Source organism: Pipistrellus kuhlii, unplaced genomic scaffold (assembly GCF_014108245.1).
Source record: "Pipistrellus kuhlii isolate mPipKuh1 unplaced genomic scaffold, mPipKuh1.p scaffold_m20_p_20, whole genome shotgun sequence".
Taxonomy (NCBI): Eukaryota; Metazoa; Chordata; class Mammalia; order Chiroptera; family Vespertilionidae; genus Pipistrellus; species Pipistrellus kuhlii.
In genome coordinates this window covers 15,048,327-15,062,527 of record NW_023425516.1, presented here as the reverse complement: position 1 = coordinate 15,062,527, position 14,201 = coordinate 15,048,327, and the positions used below count along the sequence as shown (strand labels likewise).

Here is a 14,201-nt window from a genome sequence, read left to right as displayed (position 1 = left end):
CTCCCTCCCCCGAGTTATGTGTCCATTGGTTGTACTTATATGCATCTATGCAAGTCCTTCGGTTGATCTATTATCTCCCCCATATTTTTTTAGTTTTTATTGAGATATAATTCATATACCACAAAACCCACCATTTTATTTTATTTTTTAAATATATTTCTATTGATTTCAGAGAGGAAGGGAGAGGGAGAGAGAGAAAAACCATCAATTGATTGGCTGCTTCCTGCATGCCCCACACTGAGGATTGAGCCCATAAACCAGGCATATGCCCTGACCGGGAATCCAACCATGACCTCCTGGTTCATAGATAGATTTTTGCCATCCCGGCCAGGCAAAACCGCCATTTTCTTTCTTTTTTTCTCTTTCTTTCTTTCTTTTTTTCTTTCTTTCTTTATTAACATATTTTACTGATTTTTCACAGAGAGGAAGGGAGAAGGATAGAGAGCTAGAAATATCGATGAGAGAGAGACATCGACCAGTTGCTTCTTGCACAACCCCAACCGGGAATGTGCCCGCAACCAATGTACATGCCCTTGACCAGAACCTGGGACCCCTGAGTTCTCAGACCAACACTCTATCCACTGAGCCAAACCGGTTTCGGCAAAAAACCCCACCATTTTAAAGTGTGCAATTCAGTGGTTTAGTACATTCACAACATTGTGTAACTATCGCCATTTCAGAACATTTTCATCACCCTAAAAAGACACCTCATATCCATTAGCAGACTCTCCCCATACCCCCTTCCCCAGCCCCTGGCAACCACTGATCTGCTTTTTGTCTCTATGGATTTGCCTATGCTGGGTATTTTACATAAATGAATCCTACGATGTGTGGTCTTTTGTGTCTAACGTCTTTCACTTACTACAGTGTTTTCAAAGTTTTCCAATGTTGTAGCATGAGCCAATAGCACTTCATTATTTTTTGTGGTTGAATAATATTCCACTGTACAAATGTGCTACATTTTATTTTTTATCCACTGAACCAAACCGGTGCTAGCTACATTTTATTTTAAAAAAATATTTTTATTGATTTCAGAGAGGAAGGGAGAAAGTGAGAGAGATAGAAACATCAATGATGAGATAGATTCATTGATCGGCTGCCTGCTGCACTGCCACTGGGGATCGAGCCTCAACCTGGGCATGTGCCCTTGACCGGAATCGAATCTGGGACCCTTCAGTCCGCAAACCGATGCTCTATCTACTGAGCCAAACCAGCTAGGACTAAATGTGCTACATTTTATCTGTCCACTCATTAGTTGATGAATATTTAGTTTGTTTCCACTTTTTTTTTTTTTTTTTTGGCTATTATGACTTGCTGTGTCCATCTGTGTACAAGTTTTTGTGCAGACACAGGACAGCTGTTTTTCCATATTTTAGGGGCACTGGATACTCACTCGTTTCCTTGTCCTTCTCTTGGCAGTACCCTACCCGAAGGACACGCTGTTCCTCTGATAGGGGTTGTAAAAAGGGATGGTTGGACCCGCAGAGCAAAGGTACGTTCTGTCTCTTTTGGGGATGAATGGTCTGGCATCTGGTGACTTTCACAGAGTTCTGAAGTTGAGATCTTTAACTCTGGCTCTAAGCTGCTTTCACCCTCAGCAGACCATGAGTGGGTCTATGTCTGCTCAGTGCCTTTGCTGTGTCCTCATAGGATGAGCTGTTGATGTGAATGTGATGTTAATTCCCCAGGGAGGAGGGGAGCTCTTAAAAACCTTGCAAAATTTGCCAAAACCGGTTTGGCTCAGTGGATAGAGCGTCGGCTTGGGGACTGAAGGGACCCGGGTTCGATTCTGGTCAAGGGCATGTGCCTTGGTTGCGGGCATATCTCCAGTGAGGGGTGTGCAAGAGGCAGCTGATCGATGACTCTCTCTCATCGATGTTTCTAGCTCTCTATCTCTCTCCCTTCCTCTCTGTACAAAAACAATAAAATATATTAAAAAAAAAAAAAAAACCTTGCAAAATTAGCACCTTCAGGGTTCACCTGATGGGAAAATCAAATGGCTTATATAGCATCATCTAAGTATTCTAAGCTTTCTGACTTGAATTTCCACAAAGGTTGAGGAGCTTGAACTTGTACCACTACGACACCTCGGGACCATACACGAATTAACCTGAAGAATTTCCTTCTCCTATTTTGTTTTGTTTTGAATATATATTTTAATTGATTTCTGAGAGGAAGAGAGAGATAGAAACATCAATGATTAGAGAAATCATTGATCCACTGCCTCCTGCACGCCCCACACTGGGGATTGAACTCACAACCGAAGCTTGTGCTCTGACCAAGAATCCAACCCTGACCTCCTGGTCATAGGTCAACGCTCCATAGGTCAACGCTCCATAGGTCAATGCCCAACCACTGAGCTATGTAGGCCAGGCTCCATGTTTCCTGTTTTAACTGAAAAGGCACATGACAAAGGGGCACTAGATACTGGGGATCCAGCCTCAACCCAGGCATGTGCCCTTGACCGGAATCAAACATAAAAGAGCCCTAACCGGTTTGGCCCAGTGGATAGAGCATTGGCCTGTGGACTCAAGGGTCCCAGGTTCGATTTCATTCAAGGGCATTACATTGGTTGCGGGCACATCCCCAGTGGGAGGTGTGCAGGAGGCAGCTGATTGATGTTTTTCTCTCATCCATATTTCTAACTCTCTCTTCCTCTCCCTGCCTCTCTGTAAAAAATAAATAAATAAATAAATAAATAAATAAATAAATAAATAAAATAAAAAGAAAAATATCAGTGGTTATAAAACACACACCAAGGGCCTATGAATGTTGCATTATTATTTCATGATACATGTGTGTCTGAGTTGGTATAGAGCTCATTTTAACATTACTTGCTATTTAACTCTGCCCTCAGGAATCTTTAACTGACCCTGGTGCTCCAGGAAGCTGTGCCATGGGGTTTTTGTTATTGTTGTTATTTTGTTTTGAATCCTCATCTGAGGATATTTTTCCATTGATTTTTAGAAAGTGGAAGGGAGTCAGGGAGGGACAGAGGGAGGGAGAAAGAAACATCAATATGAAAGAGACACATCAATCGGTTGCCCTCTGAACACACCTGGAAATTGAACCTACAAGCCAGGTATGTGCCCTTGACTGGGAATCAAACCCACAACCCTTTAGTGCACTGGTTGATGCTCTAACCACTGAACCACCGACCAAGGCAAGATGTGCCATTTGTTTAATATATTTTATTGAATTTTGACAGAGAGGGAGGAGGAGGGATAGAGAGTTGATGAGAAACATCAATCAGCTGCCTCCTGCACACTCCCAACTGAGATGTGCCCACAACCAAGGTACATGCCCTTGACCGGAATTGAACCTGGGACCCTTCAGTCTGCAGGCTGATGCTCCATCCACTGAGCCAACCCGGTTAGGGCAAGATGTGCCATGTTTATTCTGTGACTTTGCACCTCCCTGACGCATGCTATACATTCCACGAGGGATTCACATGCCAAATAAGAAGCCAAGTTTAGTCCATTTTCCCAGTTGAGAGAATACACCCTGTCAGGCTTCCCTCTCAGACAACTTTCTTTCAAAGAAGTCAAACAAGCCAACAGCATCCATGGTCTTTTATGTTCTTTCTACCGTTCGATGTGTTGCTTGGTCAGCTTAATAAGCTTGTGGTTTCATGGAAACTGAAACTGCTTGAGCTGAAACTGATACTTGCTTGGATTGAGAGTGTCCTCCCATGTTCTTTCACACATGTGCTTCTGTGACCATTAACCCCGCAGGAATCCAGACTGGAAGGTGTGTAGTGTACAATCAGACAATCAGGACCTGTGAAGTCTCTGCCTGGTGTCCCACCGAGGCATCGGAAGAACCCCCCAGGTAAGTGTCAACCTGTCTTACCCTCAATCAGTTAATGGCACCACTCAGGTTCATTTCTAGGTCAAGGAAGATTCATTATCAAAGAAGGAATTGCTCAGGAACATTAACCTACAGCCAGGTCATCCCGGTTCAAGGCAAGGGGCCTCTTGGTTGTCCATGGTTTTTAGTCCTGGATCTGCCACCAATTCATTCACCAGATAAATACCATGCATCTCCAAGCTGCTGCTGCAATTCTACATGACCTTGGGCAAGCAAGTTCTTGAACTTGTTTCCTCATATGTCATAGGAGCATAGGTTCTAGAATGACTAAAATGATTCATGTAATCATTCATTCCTTCAACACATCTATGACCATGTAGTAGTTGTTAGATATTCATTTCATGTGTAACTATATACAAGAGGCTGTACTAAATTTTCCCCAAAATACATTTTTATTGATTTCAGAGAGAAAAGAGAGAGGGTAAGATAGAAATATCAATGATGAGAGAGAATCATTAATCAGCTGCCTCCAGCACACCCCACACTGGGGATTGAGCCCTCAATCTGGAAATCAAACCATGACCTCCTGGTTCATAGGTCGACGCTCAACCACTGAGCAATACTGGTCAGGTGAGGCTGTGCTAAATTTTTTGTAAAATACAAAATGACTCAGATAAGGCTCTTGCAATCTAATAGAAGAGGTAGATATGTTGCAGAGTTGTAATTCAAGGTAGAAAACTGTTAAGTATCATGAGAGAGGAATAAAGGGCTTTGATCCTTAAAGTTTCAGGATCCTATAGTCTTCTGATTCTAAATAGAGTGTTGCCTAGGAAGCATGAGATCTAGAATGTTCTAAAGGCATATGATCCAGCACATTGCAGGCATTTGTCATAAATAAGATTTTCTTTTGTGCAAGTGACAGATACACAATTTAAACTGGCTTCAGAAAAAGAGTGTAACTTTTTTGCTGTGTTTTTGACTCCTGACCATGAGAAGTCCAGAAGTATGGCTTCAAGTAAAACTTGTTACAGGCTTCAAATGATGTCATCAAGATTCTCTCTCTTCCTCCCCGGAAGTTATTCTTTCTTCCATTTTAGCTCTCTTCACGCTGTGGTGTGGGGGAACTCCAGGTTTTTACTCTCCTTATGACTAACACTTCAAAAGAAAATTACTTCCGCCATCCCCCACCCCAATAGTTCCTACAAAAGCCTTGGAATGTTCTCACTGGCCCAAGTCACATGACAATCTGAACTTATCACTGTGGCCAAGGAGATTGGATTATACTGTCTGGCAGCTCTGGGTCACTTGCACACTCCAGGAGCTGTAGGGATGAGGAGAATATGGACTCATCCCACCCAGCCCTCTGAGCTGAGAGTGGAAGAGACCTGACTTACCCAAATGGAGAGAATTGAAGGGTTACTGACAGAGGGGGAATAGATGCTGAACAGGCAAAAATTAGACTGTTCTTTATAACTATATCCTACCTAATAAATAGGGAATATGCAAATTGACCATCATGCTATCACAAAGATAGTAGCGCCCATAACCACAGATGGCAGTGCCCAGTCCCCTCAGCCCTGCCAGAGTACTCCAGTCCTTTCAGCCCAGCCAGGGGGGAAGCAGGCACATGGTGCAGCCAGACCTGCCCTCAATCTCAAGCCATCCATGGCCGGCCTGAGGAGAAGTTAAGCCTCAGATGGCAACTGCCCAGCAGATGCCCAAGGCAAAAGCAAGCCTCGGATGTTGGTGGCCCAACCACTAGGGCCAGCCCGAGGCACAGACAAGCCTCAGATGGCAGCTTCCCAGCCGCCCAGGGCCATCTCAGGCTCAGGTAACCAGGGCCAGCCAAGGCTTGGGCTGCCAGCAGTGGCAGCAGCAGAGGTGTGAAGAGGGCATCACCTTTCCCTGATTGCCGGGTCGCCTCCTGCCCCTGAGGGCTCCCAGACTGTGAGAGGGGACAGGCTGGGCTGAGGGACCCCCTCCAGTGCATGAATTTTCATGCACTGGGCCTCTAGTCCCAAACAAAGCCAAAGTTGGGCTCTGCAAATCCTGGAATAAAAAGCCAATTGTTCTTGGTGCCCTCTTCCAATTTTCTCCATCCTTTCCTGATACTACCCCCATATATATATATATATATATATATATATATATATATATATATATATATATATATATATATTCTGACTACTTAGGCATGCAGGTAACAGCATACCAGCTGTACTTTTTTTTTACTCCTCACCCAAAGATATTTTTCCATTGATTTTTAGAGAGAGTGGAAGAGAGAGGGAAAGACAGAAATATCGATGTGAGAGAGACATATTGATTGGTTGCCTCCCACAAACACACACTGTGACCAGGGCCCGGGCAGAGGAGGAGCCTGCAACCAAGGTATGGTGCCCTTGACTGGAATCAAACTCGGGACCCTTTGGTCTGCAGGCTGGCACTCTATCCACTAAGCCAAACCAGCTAGGGCCCAGCTGCACCTTTTTATTCCACAGCCAGTTCTCTCTATCTTTAAGAGACTGTTAACTGCATAAGTACAAAAACCTTAACTATCTTGTTTATCACTATATCCCCAACACCCAGTCTCATGCTCAGTCCAATAATTACTTGCCAAATAAATAGATAGAAGGATGGTGTGTAGACCTTCCTGCAGTCTAGAATTTGGGCTCCTCTAACTCATGCAGTATTCCTCTACGAGAATGACTGACAGAATCAACTACGTGTGTGGCCCTGTGCTAAAGGATGGGGAAGTCAAGATAAGAAAATTATGGTCCCAGCCCTTCAGGAACACCAGCCTTTTAGGAAAGATTTAAGGGGGTATGATGGAGTTGGCTTGTACCTCGTCTGAGCCAATTATGCACATCCCTTCCAAACTCCAAGTTCAATGATGTCCCATTGGTAGCCTGAAATCAGACATGGTGAGAGTATTATACCACAATAATCAGTAAATGTTACATATCAGAGCTTTTTGTTGTTTTTTCCTGAAGAGTGGATTGCTTTTTCAGCACACCAATCAGCAAACATAATTATATCAGACTGTGAGAACTGCCATGGGGTCTCATCTCCCAATAAGAAGGAAGAAATTTTTACTGGAGAAGCTGGAGACTTTTAGAACGTTTTTGCCAACTAGATTGCATTTCTCTTCACTCATTGCAATGACCCAAGCAAGAGACCGGAAGTGCTGGTCCCACTGGCCCACAGCCTCCCTCTGTCCCACAATTGATCTCCATTGTGGCATGTCTCTCACTCAGGCCTGCGCTCTTGAACAATGCTGAAAACTTCACTGTGCTCATCAAGAATAATATCGACTTCCCTGGCCACAATTACACCACGTAAGTGCCCCGAGTGTCTGGTCATATTGTTATCTACTGCTGTGCGACAAATTACTCAGAGTTAGAAGCTTAAAACAACAAACATCTATTACCAGTTTCTGTGGACTGGGAATCTGGGAAAGACTTGCCTGAGTGGTTCTGGCTCGAGGCCTCTCAGGCTGAGCTGTCAATGAGGCTGGAGTCACTCCAGGCTTGACTGGGACTGGAGAATCCAAGCTACTCATGAGGTTGTTGGCAGGAGGGCTCAGTTCCCCAGCATGTGGGTGGGCCTCCCCCTGGCACTGCCTAAGAGTTCTTAGGACACAGCCACCGGCTTTCCCCAGAGCAAATGATCCAAGAGAGACAGAGAGAAAGTAAGCAAGACAGTAACCAAGATGGAAGCCGCCGTCTTTTATAACCTAACCTTGGAAGTGACACACCATCACTTCTGCCATATGCTACTGGTCACAGACCAATCCTGCTACTATGACTACACAGGGTTATAAATACACAGAGGTGAGGACCACTGGTGGCCCTCATGGAGCCCAGTCACCACAATGGCTCATTCCTATGCATGCTTTCAATGGAGGTGTTTGTTTGCTTTTCATTATGTGCAGGAGAAACATCTTGCCAGATTTAAACATCAGTTGCACCTTTCACAAGACTCAGAATCCACAGTGTCCTATTTTCCGACTAGGAGATATCTTCCGAGAAACAGGAGAAGACTTTTCAGAAGTGGCAATTAAGGTTGGTGGTGCCTTCGTACCGTGAGGTTTGTGGGGAAGTTGTGTCAGGAGAATGGAAGATGTCAAATGGCCAAGGTGCTGAGCCATTGGGTCTTAATAATATGGTTCCCTTTATTGAGCATTTAGTAAATCCATCCATTGTCAAAACCAGTTTGGCTCAATGGATAGAGCGTCAGCTTGGGGACTGAAGGGTCCCGGGTTTGATTCCGGACAAGGGCATGTACCTTGGTTGCAGGCACATATCCTTATTGAGCAATAGTGTCTTAAGATTCAGTGAAGTCAGATTCAATGAAACATGATGGTCAGTGCTCAGAATACTAGTATGTTTGTAGAAAGGAAGAAGTACAAGAGAAAACGGTCACCTTGGATTGAGGATGGGGTGGCTGAAGAAGCAAGTAAGTCCTTTCCTTCAGTGATCATCGCTCGGCAGGGAGATGTCCCAGCAGGACTTAGAGCTAGCTTCTTGTTGTCTTCCTCAGGGGGGAATCATGGGCATTGAGATCTACTGGGACTGCAACCTGGACAGTTGGTTCCATCGCTGCCGTCCAAAATACAGTTTCCGGCGCCTTGACGACAAGACAACCAATGAGTCTTTGTACCCTGGCTATAACTTCAGGTAACAGTGCTTGAGATCAGACTGGCTCCCCTCGGCTCCCTAGAGGCCTGGCAGATACAGATCTGGTCCTGGTACCTCTAGGGGTGTCTCATGGCTTCAGCCCCAACTTATCTTTAGCACCTAGAAAATGCCGTTCTTTGTTTTGAGCTCAGCAATATATTTATAGGACTTTAAAATGACTTTATCTTGCATTTCTTTGTGTTTTGGGGTGAGGGTGGTGGGCTCCTGATATTGACTCAGGCTCCATCGTGAAGTTCTTCTGCTAAGAACATATATTTTTTTAAATGTTTTATTGACCATTTCTGCGCTTAGGTAACGTTTTGATCATCCCCTGCTGCTCTACTGAATAGACTTGTGGCCATTAGCAAGAAGAGAAGATGGGATCAGTGGTCCATCCCCCACCCCCAACCCCCCGCTGCCCTCACAGGCTGTTTCCTTAGCAATGTACCAACCAGATGTTAGCAAATGTCCTTCAAGTCACTCAGCTAAGCCTAAGAACATTAGCTCCTGGAGTGATCTGAGCTTTCTGAAGAACTGAGACTGTTATAATATTAATATTACTTTAGAACACAGTGTTAAAACATTTGTTGTCTGGAATGAGCATCAGAAGAAATCTCTGGCCAGAAATAAACTGTCCAGATCTGATGGGTAATGTTTAAGTTCTTTTCAAACAGCCACACAAAAGAGGAGGCAATTCCAGGTTACCGGTATAGGAGGTAGATGAAAAAATATGTAACTTTCTAAAACATAGGAATTTGAAGAGGTTGGTCACATTTCAGAATTTTTGTCTTTTACCAAAAGATGTCCATGGCAAAAGTCCTAGGTGAGCTGATGTTCAGGACGTGTAGCTAGGGCAGACGTACACAGAACGCCGGATACTTCTCTCATTGACAATGGGTGTGTGTGTGTTTTAGTTCCTGGGCCTGCTGCAACACATGACCAACAAACCTGGTGGCTTTAACAACGGAAATGTATTCTCTCCCAGTCTGGAAGCCAGAAGCCCCAAATTAAGGTGTTAGGAGAGACAAACTCACTAAGAAGTCTCCAGGAGAGGGTCCTTCCCTGACTCTTCCAGCGTCTGCTGGCTCTAGGTATTCCTTGACCTATGGTTGCATCATTGCAATACCTGCCTCCGTGGGATTGGCCTTCTCCTCTGTGTTTGTTTCAACTCTCCCTCTCCTTTCTCTTGTCATTGGATTTAGGGCCACACTAAATCCAGGCTGATCACATCTTGAGGTTCTTAATTACATCTGCAGACTCCACTTCAGAGGTACAGGGGCTAGGTATCTTTCTGGGTGAGACTGTTCAACCCATTACAGTGTGCAAAAAACATCCTTGTGGCTGGCCAGTGTGGCTCAGTGATTGAGGGTCAACCCATGAACCAAGAGGTCACCAGTTCAATTGCCAGTAGGGGGCCTGTAGGAGACAGCCAATTGATGTTTCTCTCTCATTGATGTTTTTATCTCTATTTTTCTCCCTTCCTTTCTCTCTAAAATCAATAAAATAGATATTTAAAAAGAAGACATCCTTGGCCAGGGCCTACTATTTCCCAGAACCTCCTGAAAACAGATTCCTGGAAACATCTCAGACCTTCTGAAACCATCCTTTGGGCATGAGGCCCAGGAATCTGCCTTTGAACACACTTCCCAAGTGATTCTTGCCCTCAGTTTGAGAATCATTCTCTCAAGACCTTAGAAGCAGAAATTCAAGTATTTATATTGTAGGATATTAATCTTCCCAGTCAAACCAACTTGCATAGAGGGACAATGCAACTGCAGGGCACAGAGTGGTGATGCATGCTTGCTTTGTGTGCTAGAACACAAGCCACTCGATAAAGCAAGAGAAGAAAACCGCCACGGAATGAGAACAGCCAGAGATACTGAAACCCCTTCAGCTGGAAACACATTAAAGTGCCTAAAAATGCCTAACTGATCCCAATGTCAGATTTTGAGAGTTAAAAAAAAAACACCCCCAAAGTTTCAGATGTTCTATACTGTATTCTGGCAGAGCACCTGTCTTCTGTTGTCTTTTCTCCCCACACCTGTAAATAGATTGTGAATGAGTAACTCAGAAAGGAAGCATATACTGTTACCTAAAACACCCCCTGAAAGGCAAACGGGGGGAGGGACAGATTTTGAAAAGTTTCTTGAGGCCTGAGGTTTACGCCTCCCTAATTGTTCCTGAAAAATAAAACACACCCCTTTTCCTGACTGTGGCACTGGTGAGAAATGCATATTTGGGGTGACGCTGATTTGCAACTGGGTCTTAATCTACAAGACTTGATGACAAGGAGAGGTGAATACCATTGAAATTATTTGATTACTACATTTCCAAAAAGGAGGGGGCATGCTATGCCACACATGGCCACAGGAGGGAGCACCAGGTTTGGTCAGGAAGGAACAGGGAGGGGAAAGCAGGGCCCAGGACCTTTATTGTGTTTGTCCTGGGAAAGACAAGGCAGGGCTGGGGAACAGCTTAGAACTGACTAGTCTGAGTGATGTGGGCTCTAGGGTCCAGGGGTCTCTGGTTGTCTGGTACTTGGCCCTGGGTGATGGAAGGCAGCAAAAATATTGGGTGAATGTGTGAGAATTGGGTCAAAAAGAGTGGTGGGGGATATGAGGTTGGGATTGGCTGGAGAGTTTCCAACATGGTTTTCATGCACTTGTAAAAGCTGGACTGCAGGGGAGATGTAAACAACTTCAGCTGTTAGTTTGGCCCTGTGATAACACTGCCAAATAGACACCTACAGAATCGAAGACAAGAGGGTTAGAACAGATTGCTGAGGTACCTGTCCCCAGCCCAGGGATTAGTATCTAAGATTCAGCCCCAACACTTTGTTCTAGAAAACCTATTTTTCCCTCTTAAGGAATAATCAGATAGCTTTAAGGTTCTGTGTGTTTTTGTTTTAATATCTCTGCTTTTTGCTTATGTTGTTGGTTAAAAGTTGTTCCTTTTCATCTTAAACAAAATTAGCAGACTTTTCACCACTCTGTGATACCAGGGGCAGTGGAAGCAGAGGAGGCGATGTGGGGAAGCGATTCATGGGTTTGGATTGTGTTCCCTTTGCCGACCACCACGAAGCTAGAAGATGGACAGGGAAGACTAGACCAGCTATTGTTTTGGTTTTTCTTTTCATAAAGTACCGGCACTTTCAGATAGATCTTTTATAAGCGGGATCCTTTTCCTCCTACAGATACGCCAAGTACTATCAGGAAAACAATGTTGAAAAACGAACTCTAATAAAAGTCTTTGGGATCCGTTTTGACATCCTGGTTTTTGGCGACGTAAGTATCTGCCCCAGGCACTGGGCCCCAGGCACTGGCACTGGCATTCCTAGACCATGTTCTAATGATCACTGTAGTGCCCCAAGAGATGAATGTCTTGATGGTAGTCATTAGCTGGCACTGTGCATCTCACATGTGGGATAAGGGGGGGGGGATGTCTTTGGGGTCCTGTCCATGAACAGTCATCTGTTGAGTACAAGAGGGAGATAGGGAGAAAAATATATAAAATATATAATATTCAACTTTAAAAATTTTCTGATGCTTAAAAAAAGAGGAGAAATAAATCCTTCTGCAAAGTACAGTAGTTAGTACAGAATCCAACAATTTAAAAGTGGTTTAGGGAAAAAAAGGCTTCCTTAAAATTTATTTTATTTTGTTTTTTAGTTCACATAAATGAAAGGTCCAAGAGCCATTACAGGCTTCAGGCATGGCTGGATCCAGATGATCAAACATCATCATCACGAATCTGCCTCCCTCCATCACTTACATCTGACCCCTCTGTTTTAGCATCATCCCTTGCTGTCACCTTATACCTCACCAGTTTAGCAACCTCAACTAATCACTGTGACTAGGATCACGCCATACTCTCAATGGCTGCTGTTGGACCAGCTCTGAGCCAGCCCCTTCCCATGGCTACATGGAGCAAGTGTTAGTACACACAGACCCAGGGATAGGCTCTGGGACTGGAAATCTACCTCTGGAGGTAGAGAAAGACTGAAGAAAGGGGCAGCTCACTCCTGTCTGGTAAAAGAGTTTTTTCAGGGAAACACATATAAGGAGCATCGTGGGCAGTTGCAAGATGAAATGGCCCTCTGAGCCACCTAACTCTATAGGGCAAAAAGGAATAGTCACTGGTACTAATACATGAATGCTGCCAGCTCCCAGGGAAATTACTTTACATGCTTGATGAGGTCAGGATGACAGCCCGTTCCAGGAACCAGAAGGTAGCAGGAGGCAGGGAGGGGTGCTGATTTACGTCAGAATGAACAGACTGTGGTCAGTCTCTAAGGGAGGGGGACTGGGGTAAGCAATCTGTTCTAGCCACTGTCCAGCTCGCAGGTCAGACAAAAAATACATTATGGAATTGTCCCTTGTCTACACTGAGAATGGACAGATATAGTTCTCCACAGGAAAACTGGGATGCTGTCTCCAGAAGAAGGAAGGTGGGGATGCTGGGCATGTAAAACTCAACAGATGCCCACAATACCTTGTCCAACAGCACACTGTTTATGCAGCAAGGTGCTAAGAAGCATGAGAATCAATCAGATATAGCTGAGAGAGTAGAAAGCCCATGGAAAATAAGAACCACAAGAACCTAAGGGAGGACCTTGTTCAGACATTCCTTCCCTTTGATTCCAAAGCAAATTCAAGCCACTTTGAGGTAAACCTTTCCTGAAACCCTCGCCTTGCATGAAGAAACAACCTTCAGTGGTTCTCCTCGCAGTGTGTGGGTTCCAGTGCTTCTTTGCTTAAAACATTCATGTCTTCAAGCACATCTTGAAAGATAGAAACAGGACAAGTGAGAGTCCTGTTCTCAGTCTCTGAGTCTCTGTTGCCGTGAACACGCTGGATGCATTTATCAGAATCACAGAGGCAGACCCCTCCTCTGCTGGAATGAACGCTGACATGTTAGAGAAAAGAGCACTGCACAGAATTTCAGCCATGTAACCTTTTGCTCTGCTTGCAGGGAGGAAAATTTGACATTATCACACTGATCGTGTACATTGGCTCAACCCTCTCCTACTTTGGTTTGGTAAGGCTTTCTCTTTCCCAAGCTGCATGAAAATGCTTTGGCAAAAGGAAGTTACACTAACACAGCATTTGTTGGGGTTCTTCCCAGGCCACTGTGTTCATTGACTTTCTCATCAACACTTACTCGAGTACATCCTGTCAATCCCATATTTATCCCTATTGCAAGTGCTGTCAAGGCTGCGCAGTCAATGAGTATTACTACAAGAAGAAGTACGAGACCGTTGTGGAGCCAAAGTCGGTAAGTCTCACTGTGTCTACAGACACCAAAATGCTGGGGTGTCCGTTAGCTCACTGAGAAATGTGCAAAACTAAGGCCAGATCCACCGGTGTGATCCTAGGGTGGACAAGCCTCTGGACACGACCCCACTCCACCATTTCTCAGATGAAGCCTTTTGTCTTAGGGAAGGATAGAAACAAAGAGAGGCAAGACAGAGGGAGAACAAATTTTATATTCCGGGACTTGTCCATTTTATCAGACTTATTAAATGGGTACAGCCAAAAACAATCGTGTAATGACTTCGGGGAACCACCTGGCAGTGTATAATAACATTTAAATGGGACATACTGCACAGCCTGGCATTTCCACTTCTCCACAGTTACCTAAACACATTTACATGAGCACCCAGGGAGTATAGTGTAGGTGTCCGCCGCAGCACAAGTCGCTGAAGAAAGAACTTCT

General features: G+C 44.6%; 2 protein-coding genes across 5 annotated transcripts in view; one reads left to right on the top strand and one right to left on the bottom strand.

Annotated features, from left to right (window-relative positions):
- Positions 1-14,201, bottom strand: part of IFT81 (intraflagellar transport 81) — a 162,606-nt gene that overhangs the window by 85,074 nt on the left and 63,331 nt on the right. The window lies entirely within an intron of this gene.
- The window catches only part of P2RX7 (purinergic receptor P2X 7), a 36,366-nt gene that overhangs the window by 15,839 nt on the left and 6,326 nt on the right, over positions 1-14,201 (top strand). For both annotated transcript variants that reach the window (XM_036449306.2, XM_036449307.2), the window contains exons 4-11: positions 1,420-1,492; positions 3,735-3,831; positions 7,065-7,145; positions 7,742-7,871; positions 8,350-8,486; positions 11,680-11,770; positions 13,458-13,523; positions 13,611-13,760. In XM_036449306.2, coding sequence (XP_036305199.1) covers positions 1,420-1,492; positions 3,735-3,831; positions 7,065-7,145; positions 7,742-7,871; positions 8,350-8,486; positions 11,680-11,770; positions 13,458-13,523; positions 13,611-13,760 — 825 coding nt within the window. The remainder of the gene's footprint in view (positions 1-1,419; positions 1,493-3,734; positions 3,832-7,064; positions 7,146-7,741; positions 7,872-8,349; positions 8,487-11,679; positions 11,771-13,457; positions 13,524-13,610; positions 13,761-14,201) is intronic.